The sequence below is a fragment of the Octopus bimaculoides genome, chromosome 13, assembly GCF_046866305.1.
Source record: "Octopus bimaculoides isolate indiv1 chromosome 13, ASM4686630v1, whole genome shotgun sequence".
NCBI lineage: Eukaryota > Metazoa > Mollusca > Cephalopoda > Octopoda > Octopodidae > Octopus > Octopus bimaculoides.
In genome coordinates, this window is record NC_142940.1 from 5,316,138 (window position 1) to 5,330,115 (window position 13,978).

At 37.0% G+C, this 13,978-nt stretch overlaps 1 protein-coding gene across 50 annotated transcripts in view; it reads left to right on the plus strand.

Moving 5' to 3' along the window:
• LOC106872422 (protocadherin gamma-A3) overlaps positions 1-13,978 on the plus strand; it is a 430,239-nt gene that overhangs the window by 311,471 nt on the left and 104,790 nt on the right. For 40 of the 50 annotated variants that reach the window (XR_016243938.1, XR_016243944.1, XR_016243945.1 and 37 more), the window contains one exon: positions 9,074-11,893. Coding sequence is in view for 28 of the 50 variants with exons in the window: in XM_089361416.1 (XP_089217542.1) it covers positions 9,218-11,893 (2,676 nt within the window). In the remaining 22 variants the exon portion in view is untranslated. Of the gene's footprint in view, positions 1-1,085; positions 1,249-9,073; positions 11,894-13,978 lie in introns of all 50 variants that reach the window. The other 10 variants (XR_016243939.1, XR_016243950.1, XR_016243954.1 and 7 more) reach the window with 1 other exon arrangement.

Below are 13,978 nucleotides of genomic sequence, written 5' to 3' on the forward strand. Positions count from 1 at the left end.
TCTCTAATTACATAGACAGATAGTGTGTGTGAGAGAGACAGAGACAGAGACAGTGACAGACAGACAGACAGACAGAACCATTCATTCTTATACACATGCATGTATACATACATGTACCACCCATGTTGAGAACCTCTGAATTTTATACATAAACACTACGGAGTATTCTGTGAGTTTCCTATCTGTTCCTTCATACTAACTTAATATAGAAACACCCACAGAGTATCTTGGGGAGTTTCTTATCCTTCCATTCATTCGAACTCATTGTATTCTGGAATTATACAATATTTATCATTTCCACTTTACATCTTGTTTTAAATTTCAAATCTGCTATCTTGACAATTGAGTGATTTCTTTGATAACTCTGAAATTAACCATGTCTTCTGCTACTGTTGTATTGAAGGAAAACCTCTTCCTTTCTTTCCCCATTAGTACCAGACTATTTCTATCCCTCAACAACTGACAGCTGGGTGTTTGTTTTACCAAAAATAAATGCCAATCAACTGATAACAACAACAAAAAAACACTATTATCTATTAACAGTAAAATAACTTGTTTATTTGTCCAATACAGTTTGCTCCAGTATAATATAAACAAATCAAGCGAATGACCCTTTCCTTTTGCTATCCCTATTATCCCTGCTTAGAGTTAGGAGGGTAGGTGGAGCCTACCTATCTGTCTGTCCAAAAGCTAGTTGGCCCTTTCCTTCTCTAATGACATTGAAAGCTTGGCCGTATTTTGCTTTGCTTTACTTTTATGGTGAACTTCCTTCCTGTATAACTTAATTGGATCTTTACAAAAACAAAACAAGAAATCGAGTTTGGTTGTCATTAATTCTGGGGATTTCAACCTCCCCACAGTAGTGTGAAAGGAATAGAAATAAAATGCCCACCCACTGTTCTGTGAATACCAGGAGGGGGGAGGGTCTTCCAACCTAAGGGACATTTCACAGACCCTGTTTCCTTTTCACCTTCTTATTCCATTCTCCTTCTCCTTGGCTTCGTTGTTATTATCTTTTATTATTTTTATGTTAAAGTATTTTATTTTTATTTTCATTTTATTTACTCTTCTCATTTACACTCTAGAACACTTTTAAACAAACTGTAAACCAGAAAGGGTTGTTTTTTTTGTGGTTTTGACTAAGAAATCTGAACCATTGTCAAAACCCGTCCATTTTGTTATTCATCAACACTTGAAGGGATCCAGGTGGAGCGTGGAAGAGGAGAGCATGGAATCAGGAGAGCCAAGGTGATAGAATAAACCTTTTCTTAGAAAATCTTTGAATTAAATTAATATGGGAATGTGTAGAGAATCACTATGACAACTTAATTTACTCTCCTTGGATTGCACACACACACACACCGCACACACACACACACACACACACACACACACACACACACACACACTATGCACATACCACATATACATATACCTATGCATTCACACATACACATATACACAAGAAAATCAGTCAATATTGGTAATTAATTTGAGGAACATGAATCTATTTCTAATTGGGTTGATAGAATTTTATGATCATCATCCTCTTAACATTCACCTTTCCATGTTCAGAGGAATCAGATGAGAGTATGCACCTCCACATACACAAACATATATCTATAATATGGTCACTTTTCCCCAATGCACCATGTTGCAGGACTGAACCTGAAACCCAGCGGTTAACAAACTGAACTTCTTAACCAAATTCAATATATCAAGTGCTGCAAGTAACTTAGCTGTTAGTTCCACCAACTATGCTATGAAAACTATTGTGTTATTGTTGTTGTTGGAGGTGGTGTTGATGATGGTGGTGGTGGTGATAATCTGGTTTTCCAGTCTACTTGATGAGGAAACTAGTGCTGATGTAATAATAATTTATGTAACATGAAGAACTTTTGTTTTAAATCATGAAAACCATAAATTTTTAAGGAAATCTGCTTTCAGCAAATATATATATATACACACACACACACATATATATATGTATATATATATATATATATATATATATATATATATATATATATATATATATATATATATATATGTATATGTATATATATATATATATATATATATATATATATATATATATATATTTTATATACATATATTATATTGTATTTATATATATATATATATATGATTGTGTGTGTGTGTGTGTGTGTGTGTGTGTGTGTGTGTGTGTGTGTGTGTGTATGCATGTACGTATGTATGTTTGCATATATATACATCAGAGGAGGATAATAATCTCGAAACTTATATTTTTTTCAACAACGTTAATGCTCTTTACAACTCTTAAACATGTCTTGAAGCTCATTAAAATCTTGAAATAGAAATTCTGCATATAATAATAATAATAACAACAACAACACAAAGAAAGAAAGAAAGAAAGAAAGGAAGGAAGGAAGGAATGGAATGGAATGGAATCGTCATACTTTAAAATAACTGATATTGAATTTGTTTATATCTTGCACTGTAAATAGAATGTAAAAATATTTCTATTAACGACCATGTGTCTAATATCAAAGGAATTAAATTCACTTCTATCCTAAAATTCACTTTCTTGTGAGCCGTCCTATTTATTTATTATGCTTTATCATAGTCATAATCACCCATTCTCCCCCTCCTCATCCCCTTCATCCCCTTCATCCCCTTCATCCACTTCATCCTCTTCATCTTCATCTTCATCATCAACATCACTATCAGCATCATTATTCTCCTCATTTTCATCCTGTATGAAATTTCATCATTATTGTCATTGTCGTTGTTGTCATCATCATCATCATCATCATCATTGTCATCGTCATCATCATTATCATCATCGTCGTCATCATCACTGTTATCATCATTGTCATCACCATCGCCATCATCATCGTCATCATCACCATCACCATCATCATTCTCATCATCATCATCATCATGATCGCCATCATCCTCATCATCATCTTTATGATCATCGTCCTCTTAACATTCACCTTTCCATGTTTAGAGGAATCAGATGAGAGTATGTTAAAGCAGAGTTGTTTTATAGCTGGATGCTCTTCCTGTCACCAACCCCCAACCAGTTTATTGATCAATCACCAGCCCAGACGTGTTTTATACAAGAAAGAAATAACATTCATGATTTTGTCCAATAGGCAGGAACTATTCGAGGTCGATTTTGCCTTTCATTCTTTCAAGGTCGATAAATTAAGTACCAATTGCATAGTGGGATTGATCTAACTGACTGGTCCCTTCCCCAAAAATGTCAGGCCTTGTACCCATAGTAGAAAGGAAAGGATTATTATTATTATCATCATCATTATTATTTTCTCAGGTACACGACACTGCTTTTCCTCTTCCCAGGCTACAGGCCCACACCCCCAACACCCATACTGTTAGGATTGGCACTCTCAACGTCGGCACGCTGAAAGGTAGATCTGGTGAAATTGTTGAGATGCTTGAACGGAGATGCGTAGATATGTGCTGCATCCAGGAAGTAAGATGGAGAGGAGGTTCTGCAAGGTTCCTCACAGGCAAAGAACACAGGTACAAGATTTTCTGGGCAGGGAACACTGACCGGGTCGGGGGCGTAGGAATACTTCTAGCGGAGAAATGGGTGGATAAGGTAATCGAGGTCGTTAGAGTAAGTGACAGAGTACTTAAGATCAGACTAGTGCTTCATCATAGATTAGCTACTGTCATCTCAGCCTATGCACCTCAACCTGGGCTACCAGATGGTCTGAAAGACCAATTCTATGACACCCTCTTGCAAACTACCTCGTCGACGAGTGACAGGGACCTTCTCTTTGTGGCTGGAGACTTCAACGGTCATGTCGGACGTCGTGCTGGGGGCTTCCATGGCATACATGGAGGCTATGGCTTCGGTTCCCGCAACGAGGAGGGAACCAGACTGCTGGAGTTCTGTGATGCAACCAATCTTATGGTCTGCAATACCAACTTCAGGAAACCTGCCAGTCACCTAGTCACCTACCGCTCCGGCAGACACTCTAGCCAAATCGACTACATCCTCGCCAGAAATAGGGAAAGAGGGCGGCTTATAAATGCCAAAACCTACCCTGGCGAAGAATGTACCCCACAACATAGATTAGTAGTTAGCGACTTTGGGATCAAGGCAAAATGGGTGCCCAGAATTAGACAGGCTTGGAGAAGAAGGGTGTGGAAGCTTAAAGACCCTGCAAACGGACAGAGACTTAGAGACAAGTTACTTGAAGCATTTAACGAAATAGAAGGGGATATAGCATCATACAACGTGGAAGACAATTGGAGATTTCTGCGGGACAACCTGTTGAAAGCCACCGACCAGATTTGTGGGTGGTGTAAGGTCCCCTCCCAACCCAGAGTAACGTGGTGGTGGAACAAGGAGGTAGACAGGGCTATTAGACAAAAGAAACAAGCTTGGAAGGACTGGAAGAACGGTGGTAGCAGGGAATTGTACCAATGTGCCAGAAGGGAGGCTAGGCGACAGGTTTATTTAGCCAGAGGGGAAGCAGATAAGGAAAGATTTGCCAATGTTCTGCGCCGTGAGGACCAAAGACTCGAGGTATTTCGGGTTGCAAGACAGTGTAGGAGAGAGAATAGTGATGTTGTAGGAGAGAAATGTGTTCGCATGGATGATGGTACGCTTGCATTAAATGAGGATGCAAAGAAAGAGGTCTGGAGATGCCACTACGATAGATTGCTTAATAAAGAGAATGAATGGGAGAAAGAGAGCCTGCCTTATGTCGACCCAATAGAGGGACCAGCTATCCGAGTTGATAGTACCAGGGTAGATAAAGCAATTAAGAGTATGAAGACCGGGAAAGCCCCCGGCCCATCAGGAATCACTGCAGAGATGCTCAAAATATCTGGCAGTGTTGGCTATAGCCTAGTCACCCGTATTACGAACCAGGTGATACACGAAGGAGTCATACCCTATGACTGGTGTAGCAGCATCATAGTCAACTGCTACAAAGGTAAAGGGGACGCTTTAGATACAAATAATTACAGAGGCATCAAGCTGTTAGATCAGGTTATGAAAGTTACAGAGAGGGTCATAGCCCAACTAATTAGGGAGCGAATCAATTTAGATGAGATGCAGTTTGGGTTCGTGCCAGGTAAAAGCACTACTGATGCCTTATTTCTAGTGAGACAGTTGCAAGAGAAATACCTAGCTAAGGATAAACCTCTGTACCTGGCTTTCGTTGACATGGAGAAAGCCTTTGACAGGGTCCCCCGATCCCTTATCTGGTGGTCAATGAGGAAACTTGGGATAGAAGAATGGCTAGTGAGAGCTGTGCGAGCCATGTACAGAGATGCGGCCAGTAAGGTGAGGGTTGGAAATGAGTACAGCAATGAATTCCGGGTAGAGGTAGGGGTCCACCAAGGTTCCGTCCTCAGCCCCCTATTATTTACCATAGTCCTCCAGGCAATCACAGAGGAGTTCAAGACAGGTTGCCCCTGGGAGCTCCTCTATGCTGATGACCTTGCCCTAATTGCGGAGTCACTATCAGAACTAGAGGAGAAGTTTCAGGTGTGGAAGCAAGGTCTAGAACTGAAGGGCCTTAGAGTCAACCTAGCTAAAACCAAAATCCTAATAAGTAGGAAGGTAGATAAAACACAAACCCCTTCAGGTAGATGGCCCTGCTCAGTATGTAGAAAAGGAGTAGGTAGTAACTCTATAAGATGTACCCGGTGCAAGCTATGGACACATAAGAGGTGCAGCAACATCAAAGGCAGGTTAACTAGCAAGTTAGTTTTTGTTTGTGGCAGATGTTCAGGTGCAATAAAGACTGCAAACAAACAGGAAACAACTTCTATCTCATTCCAGGGTGAAAAACTAGAGGTAGTCGATAGCTTCCGCTATCTGGGCGACCAAGTTAGTAGTGGGGGTGGGTGCGCTGAAAGTGTAGCTGCTAGAATAAGAATAGCCTGGGCAAAGTTTAGAGAGCTCTTACCCCTGCTGGCGACAAAGGGACTCTCACTCAGAGTAAAAGGCAGACTGTATGACGCATGCGTACGAACAACCATGCTACATGGCAGTGAAACATGGGCTGTAACTGCTGAGGACATACGTAAGCTCGCAAGGAATGAAGCCAGTATGCTCCGTTGGATGTGTAATGTCAATGTGAATACCCGTCAGAGTGTAAGTATCTTGAGAGAAAAGCTGAACATTAGAAGCATCAGTTGTGGCGTGCAAGAGAGACGATTGCGCTGGTATGGACATGTGGTGAGAATGGAGGAGGATAGCTGCGTGAAAAAGTGCCACACCCTAACAGTTGAGGGAACCCGTGGAAGAGGTAGGCCCAGGAAGACCTGGGCTGAGGTGGTGAGGCAAGACCTTCGTACATTGGGCCTCACCGAGGCGATGACTACGGACCGAGACCTTTGGAAATGGGCTGTGCGTGAGAAGACCCGGCAAGCCAAGTAAGATCGTTGCCAGTGCCCCTGGACTGGTTCTTGTGCGGGTGGCACATGAGATGCACCATTTTGAGCGTGGCCGTTGCCAGTACCGCCTGACTGGCTCCTGTAGGATTTTCGAGCGAGATCGTTGCCAGTGCCCCTGGACTGGCTTGTGCGGGTGGCACATAAAAGACACCATTTCGAGCGTGGCCGTTTTCGTGCGGGTGACACGTAAAAGCACCCACTACACTCTCTGAGTGGTTGGCGTTAGGAAGGGCATCCAGCTGTAGAAACTCTGCCAAATCAGACTGGAGCCTGGTGTTGCCATCCGGTTTCACCAGTCCTCAGTCAAATCGTCCAACCCATGCTAGCATGGAAAGCGGACGTTAAACGATGATGATGATGATGATGATTAAATGTTTAGTTGCTGGCATCAAAGTCATTTTTTCCTCCCTACCTCCTGGCTTCATTGATCCCTGTCTTAACCAAATTTTGAAACTTGTTAATTAATATATATTAGATTTATTTATTAATTTGCTTATTAATTCATTGATTTATTTATATAACATAATGATTTAATCATTTAATGTTTAAAATATTTCATACATAAATGAAACACGCACAAATACGTCTTTAGAGGCTTTACACCAAAATGACAGGCATTTATACTTTCATCAAAAGCGTCCAAACCACTCTTTTATGATTTTTTATGTTTTTTTTTTCTTTTTCTTTTTGGCTTCATTTTTCTTTTTGTTTGTTTTCACGCTGGAGATTTTTTCCTAGAAATTTGTGCATCTCATTATTTTTCAAGTCTTAGCTATTATATTCTCAACACTATAATGTCCTCTATTAAAATTCTTTTCACTCTTCATTTTATTTCCTGTGTTAACAATAATAGAAAACAATAGACATCTGATAAAACTGTCCAACAGGAAACTTTGAAACTTAATTCAGTATAAAGTAGATTTATCATGACTTTCTTATTTTTGCAGAATATTTCTCTATAGCTGTTAACAAAGTATTATATTTCAATAAAGTGTGAGGTGGAAGGGCAGGGGGAAGACGGCAAAGAAACCTGTTTGCTCTGATTAATTTCGTTTAAATTCTATGAAATATCAAGAGTAAAATATTCTCCAGAAACTTTATATAAATATTTCAACCGTTTCTTTTTTATTTTTCTTGTTTATTAAACTTCGTCATGTTCTATTGTAATATTATTTCAACTTTAAACATCAAAATGGGAGAATGTCTTTATATTTAGTTTCAAAATATATTTAATTTAGAAATAATTGAGAACAAAAAAAAAAATAATGCAGATTGTTTCTGAAGTATTCTTTAATGTATTTCATCTCACAAATGATTTTTAGCTTAATCTGTTTATGATTTAGAAAAAGAAAAGAAAAAAAAATAATAATAAATAAATAAAAAGAGACAAGTAATGGAAAAGTTTATTTGTAACATATCGAATTGAAAAAGAAGAATTATTTCATAATCATCACCATCATCATCATCATTGCCATCATCATCGTCGTCTTCATAATTATCATCTTCATAGTCATCATCATCATCCCTGTCATCATCATCATCCCTGTCATCATCATTATCCCTGTCATCATCATCATCATCATCATCATCATCATCATCACCATTTAACGTGTTTCCCATACTGGCAAGGGTCGGACAACTTGACGGGATCCAACAAGCCAGAGGGCTGCATTAAGCTCCATTTCCATAATTTGAAAATAAAGATATTGTGTTTATTCAACAGTCTTAACATGCTCTGACAGATTTGAATGTGCAGACTGGATTTCTTTCTTTCTTATCTGTATTTATTTGTCATTGGAGAACATCTACCCCCTTGAGGGAAATGTGTTTCCATAAAAGACACTTTGCAACACTGCAGTGTTTCGTCCTCATTGTATGTCTCCTTTATCAAAGCTCCTCCCTTGAACCAATGAATCTAACAAGAGCATGAGCTCTCGTGCATAGGAATCAAGCTCATGCTCCTGTTAAATTCATTAGTCCAGGAGGTTATGATACAAAGTTATTTTCTAAATTCTTTATCATTTTCAAAATTAATTGAAACAAAAACAATGTATTTCAAAAGAAACTTGGTATCGAAAGGGATTCAATATAGAATTACATGTTTTGTCCAAAAGCTAAACAGTCCAGCAGTTTATTTCCTGGACAAATATCCCACCCACTTGTTTTACTGTTGTCGATCATAACAGAATAATCAGAGATGAGTAAAATTAATCCGTCTGTCTAGAAGAAAATTGTATTTAGCCAAATACAGTGAAATAGTTACCAAATCCTAAGGAAGTATCTAGGATATTTTACGATTTTACAAATGAGCTCTCTAGCTTTCTAGAATTACAAAATTCCCTTCGTCTTGTGGAATGTGAGATTACCAGCTCTGATAACCACACAAGGAGGCAGTACTTAATTTATTAAGTCCTCATTGGATGATATTTCAGAAAGAGGTTGTTTAGTTGTATTCTACTCTCTTCTCAACACTAAACACATTTTTAGTCTCAAACCAAATGTTAGAAATCATGAAATTTTTTTTATCATTTATTGATCATTATTTGATAAAACTTGATAAACTTATTTTATTTGAAACTTATTGTAACTATTTACTTTTTCTTTACTCAACTTATTATTTTTTTTTTCTATTTCTTTCCAGAGTTTGATGAACTCTTTGGCTCATGGATCAAGGAAGTTTGAACAATACCACTGGCTCTTCTATTTTTCTTTGTCATTGTGCGCAAAGTGAAACCTTTTCTTTGCGATAATACAACAAAATATCATCACTATCATTTTTATCTATATGTGCAATAATATGTCTGTTAAGTTCATCTCCTTTTCCCTCATTTTCTGGGGCCTACAGTTGTTTGCTTCAGCATTACGTGAGTTAAATTTTCATGTTTTAGAAGAAACCGCCGAAGGCACATATGTTGGAAATGTTGCCAAAGCTTTTACTCGCCCCACGCATGGTGACTACTTGTTCAAATTTCTAACGCAAGGGAACCAATACACAAACCTTTTCCATATTGGGACAAACTCAGGTATTATAACTACTGCTGTACCGATTGATCGAGAACATATCTGTGATAATGATATTGGGGGTCACACCTGTATTGTAACTGTGAGTGTCGCCGTACAGTCTTCATCCGATCCACGTTTTCTTGATATGATGAATATAAAAATAAATATCGATGACATAAATGATAATGCCCCATTATTTGATAAAGATGAAATTGCTCTTGAAATCAGTGAATCAACTCCTGCTAATACGAAATTCCCAATTGAGGACGCCTATGACTTAGATACAGGAATCGACAATTCCATTAAATACTATATACTTTTAAACGATCGAGATAAGTTTACATTACTTCAAGAGAATGGCTTTTTAGATGGCTTGCAGTTGAAACAGAAATTAGACCATGAAGAACAGGACTTTTACCAGTTAGTTATTGTAGCCAAAGATAATGGCACTCCTCAAAGAAGTGGTAATGTAGTTGTAAATATAACTGTACTTGACGCTAATGATAATGCCCCTAAGTTTGATAAAAAATCTTATACTGTTTATATACATGAAAATCGCTCCATATTATCGACAATTCTTACATTACACGCTGAAGACTTAGATTCAGGTCCAAATGGCCAAGTAGGATATAAACTTCATCACAGAACATCTTCGAAAATTAAAGAAATTTTTGATGTTAATCAAACAACAGGAGAAATTCATCTAATTAGCAGAGTTGATTATGAAGATAGACCTAGATATTCCTTCAATGTCATAGCTTATGATCACGGTGCTATCGTCCAGTCATCAACTGCTTCAGTCAATGTCTATGTAGTTGATGTGAATGATAATAAACCTGAAATAATAATCAATCTCCTGTCACTTGGTTATGCGGCTAATGTGTCTGAGTCTGCATCCAAGGGTAAGTTTATTGCCCACGTATCAATTAACGATCGAGATCAAGACCAAAATGGAAATGTCAGTTGTTCTGTCAATGATCACCATTTCAGTCTGCAGATATTTTCTATTAAAACCTATAAAGTTGTTGTTGCAAAACCTCTAGACTTTGAAAAGACCTCCGTTCACAATGTGAGCATCCGATGTCATGACCATGGTACCCCACAGCTTCACAGCGAGAAAAGTTTTTTAGTCATTGTCGCAGATAAAAATGACAATCCACCAGTATTTGAACAAACTTTGATCAAAACCCCAATTACAGAGAATAATAATTTTCATGATTATGTAACGAAAGTCACTGCCAAGGATAACGATACTGGAATCAATTCAGAGATACATTACGAACTTCATCACGATGCTCACTCTTGGTTTAACATTGACCATCGGACTGGTGTTATAACTGCGAATAAACAATTTGATAGAGAACAAAATGCTGAGATTAAATTCAGAGTTTTAGCAATAGATTCTGGTAGTCCTCCTCTTACAGGAACTGCCACTGTTCATTTAAATATTCTAGATATTAATGATGAAGCACCCCAGTTCAAAAGAGGGTATTACAAATTTCACGTGAAGGAAGACCAAGAACCATTTACGTTTATTGGGAGAGTTGATGCTCAAGATTTAGATCATGGAGAAAATGGTCGGATTAGGTATTGGATTTCAAAGAACTATGAAGCTCCTCAACTTTTTATGGTCACTGATGGTGTTTTAAAGACTAAAGCCAGATTAAGCCGCATGAAAGGTCAGAGATATGACTTTCTTGTTGTTGCCGCTGACCATGGCAAAAAACCATTGAGTTCCTCAACAAATGTCACTGTAATTGTTGATGACGTCAATGATAACTACCCGTATATTATTTACCCATCCGATACCAACAATACCATTTCAGTGATTTACGATATGACTCCAGTTGACCGACCTATTTCACGAGTGATAGCTCTAGATGATGATGAGGGGGAAAATGCAATGTTATCCTATTTCCTCAAAAGTACCCCTGAAACAGCTGGTCTTTTCAGAATTAACCATACTTCTGGGGAAATAATGCTTATTAAAGACAGTGATATAAGAATATTCAGCAAATCCTATAAATTACCAATAGTTGTTAAAGACCATGGGAAGCCACCAAAAAGTACATCTGCTATTCTAATAGTAATGATGATTTTGAGCAACAGTACAGAGCTTCCTTATGGAAATGGTACTCCCGATGGCGAAAGAAATTTGACAATAGTCATTGTCCTTGCTGCTGTGACAGTTGTCCTAGCCACATGCATAGTCATTACAATATGTATAATTAAAAAAGTAGACCAAAATCGGCGCCGCTATCCTGCAAAGATGCATGAAGATGCTCGACGCAAGTCTGACAGTTCTCCAGATTCGGACCGTCAAAAACACAAAAAGGAGGTCAGCTTTTCCCTTGATGGAGCAGATCCAACGAGTAAAGGTTCTGCAAATTCACTGGCCAGTAATACGACAGTCAAGAATCCTGGGGCATTCTTTGCTCCAGACCTACCATCTCTTCAAGTAAGTTTATATCAACACACTCATACATACAGAAATACATACAGAAACACATGTTTTTCAATTTATGAATCAAGTGTATATTTTCGTTTCTTTTCTATAACCTAACCCTTATATATTTACTGACATGATTATACTAAACAACATATAATTTTTGTTAAAAAAAAATTAAATTTATCACATATTAAGTTAGTGAAAAATATATCGCCAACGATTTATATGAAAACCTTTTCTTTCTCACCTTATTTAGCATGCATGAGAGCTCTTGGCTATATTTTGATTGCATCTGATGAAAATACCTGGGAGTTTCCTTAGAAAATGTGCTTTGATTTGTAAATTAAAAAGAAAATTTATATATATATATATATATATATATATATATACACACACATACATAAATACATACATATATATATGTGTGTCTACATATATATTATATATATACATATATGTGTATGTATTCGCGTATGTATGTGTATGTATATGTATGTATATCTTGTAACAACAGTGAAATTTTATAAATTTATTAAAAAGAGATTTGAATAGACTTTTAATAAAGCTATCCCTTCTTTAAGCTTTAGAGTTAATATAAATTCCCTAAAATATCAATAACAGGAATGTAAAATAAATTTATCAGAAAAAGATGAGCAAATTTAGCAAGTTGAAATTTTAAATTATTATTAAGACATATAATACATACAGGACACACACACACACACACACACACACATCCATCTATATGAATACTGCATACATGCGCATGTGTGTGTATGTGTGTGCGGGTATGTGTTGGTACATGCATATTTATGATATAGACTTACATCAAATAATTTTATGACGTGCATGTATTCATACCGATATATATATATATATATATATATATATATAGAGAGAGAGAGAGAGAGAGAGAGAGAGAGAGATAGGGAGAGAGAGAGAGGGAGAGAGAGAGAGGGAGAGAGAGAGAGGGAGAGATACATGTATATATATGCATATAGATATATATATATATATATATACATATATATATATGTATACATATATATATATATACATATGTGTGTGTGTGTGTGTGTGTTTGTGCATGTATGTATATATGTTTGTATACATATTTAAGTAAATATACATACCCATGCACATGAATACACTCACAGAGGATGCGTACATATATAAAGCGAGCGGAATGAAAGTTTATCAAATCCAATAAACTACATGTGTGCGTGCATGTGTGTGTGTGTGTGTGTGTGTGTGTACATATAACTTTTATCATAAATGAGCTTGAATCAGATCGAATGCATCACCTTGAACACCAACACCACACCATACATCATTACCATTCCATGTAGTAAGAGTGGAGCCTTTTGGAAAAAATTATACCTTCCCAACAGATTCTTACCTTTGTTCTTAGTCCAAGATCTTTTGTTAGTTTTGCATTATCTTCTTCTTTGGTTCCTGCCAACTTTTAGCAATCATTTCTGCCCTTTACTCTCTTCTCCATATTATATAGTGTTTGTCTTCCTATGGTACCATTACTTCACTGTTAGTTCAGATAGACACATCACATTCTTTCTAATTCTGGTACAAGGCCATCAATTTTGATGGTTGGGAAGTTGATTACCTTGATCCCAGTGCTCAACAGGTATTTATTTTAGATACATCATGTTAATAACTTTTCTTATATAATGAGAAAGTTTTCCTCATCAACAAAGTCAAATATTCTAAGTTACTTTCAATTTTCCATTTTTTTTTTTTTTTTTCGTTTTTGACTTCTGTGATAGTTTTCAAAATATTTCTTCAATGTGGAGTCTATGGCAGCTTTAAGAGGTATCTTCTCCTGAAATATTTGAATAATACGTAAAAAAAAAAATTCACCCCAAATAAAAGTTTCTAACTCTAATTCAGAGATTGGAACATCTCAGAGACTGGACCAGGAGTTTCAACAGTTCTAAATACTACTACTTAATTTTGAGCATTCATTAGAATATATAATGAGTAATAGCTTTTTAAAGGTTTCATTAAAGTCTGAACAGTTATATCATCATCTTTATCATCTGTTTTCCATGATGGATTAGGTTGGAGAGTTTGGCAGGA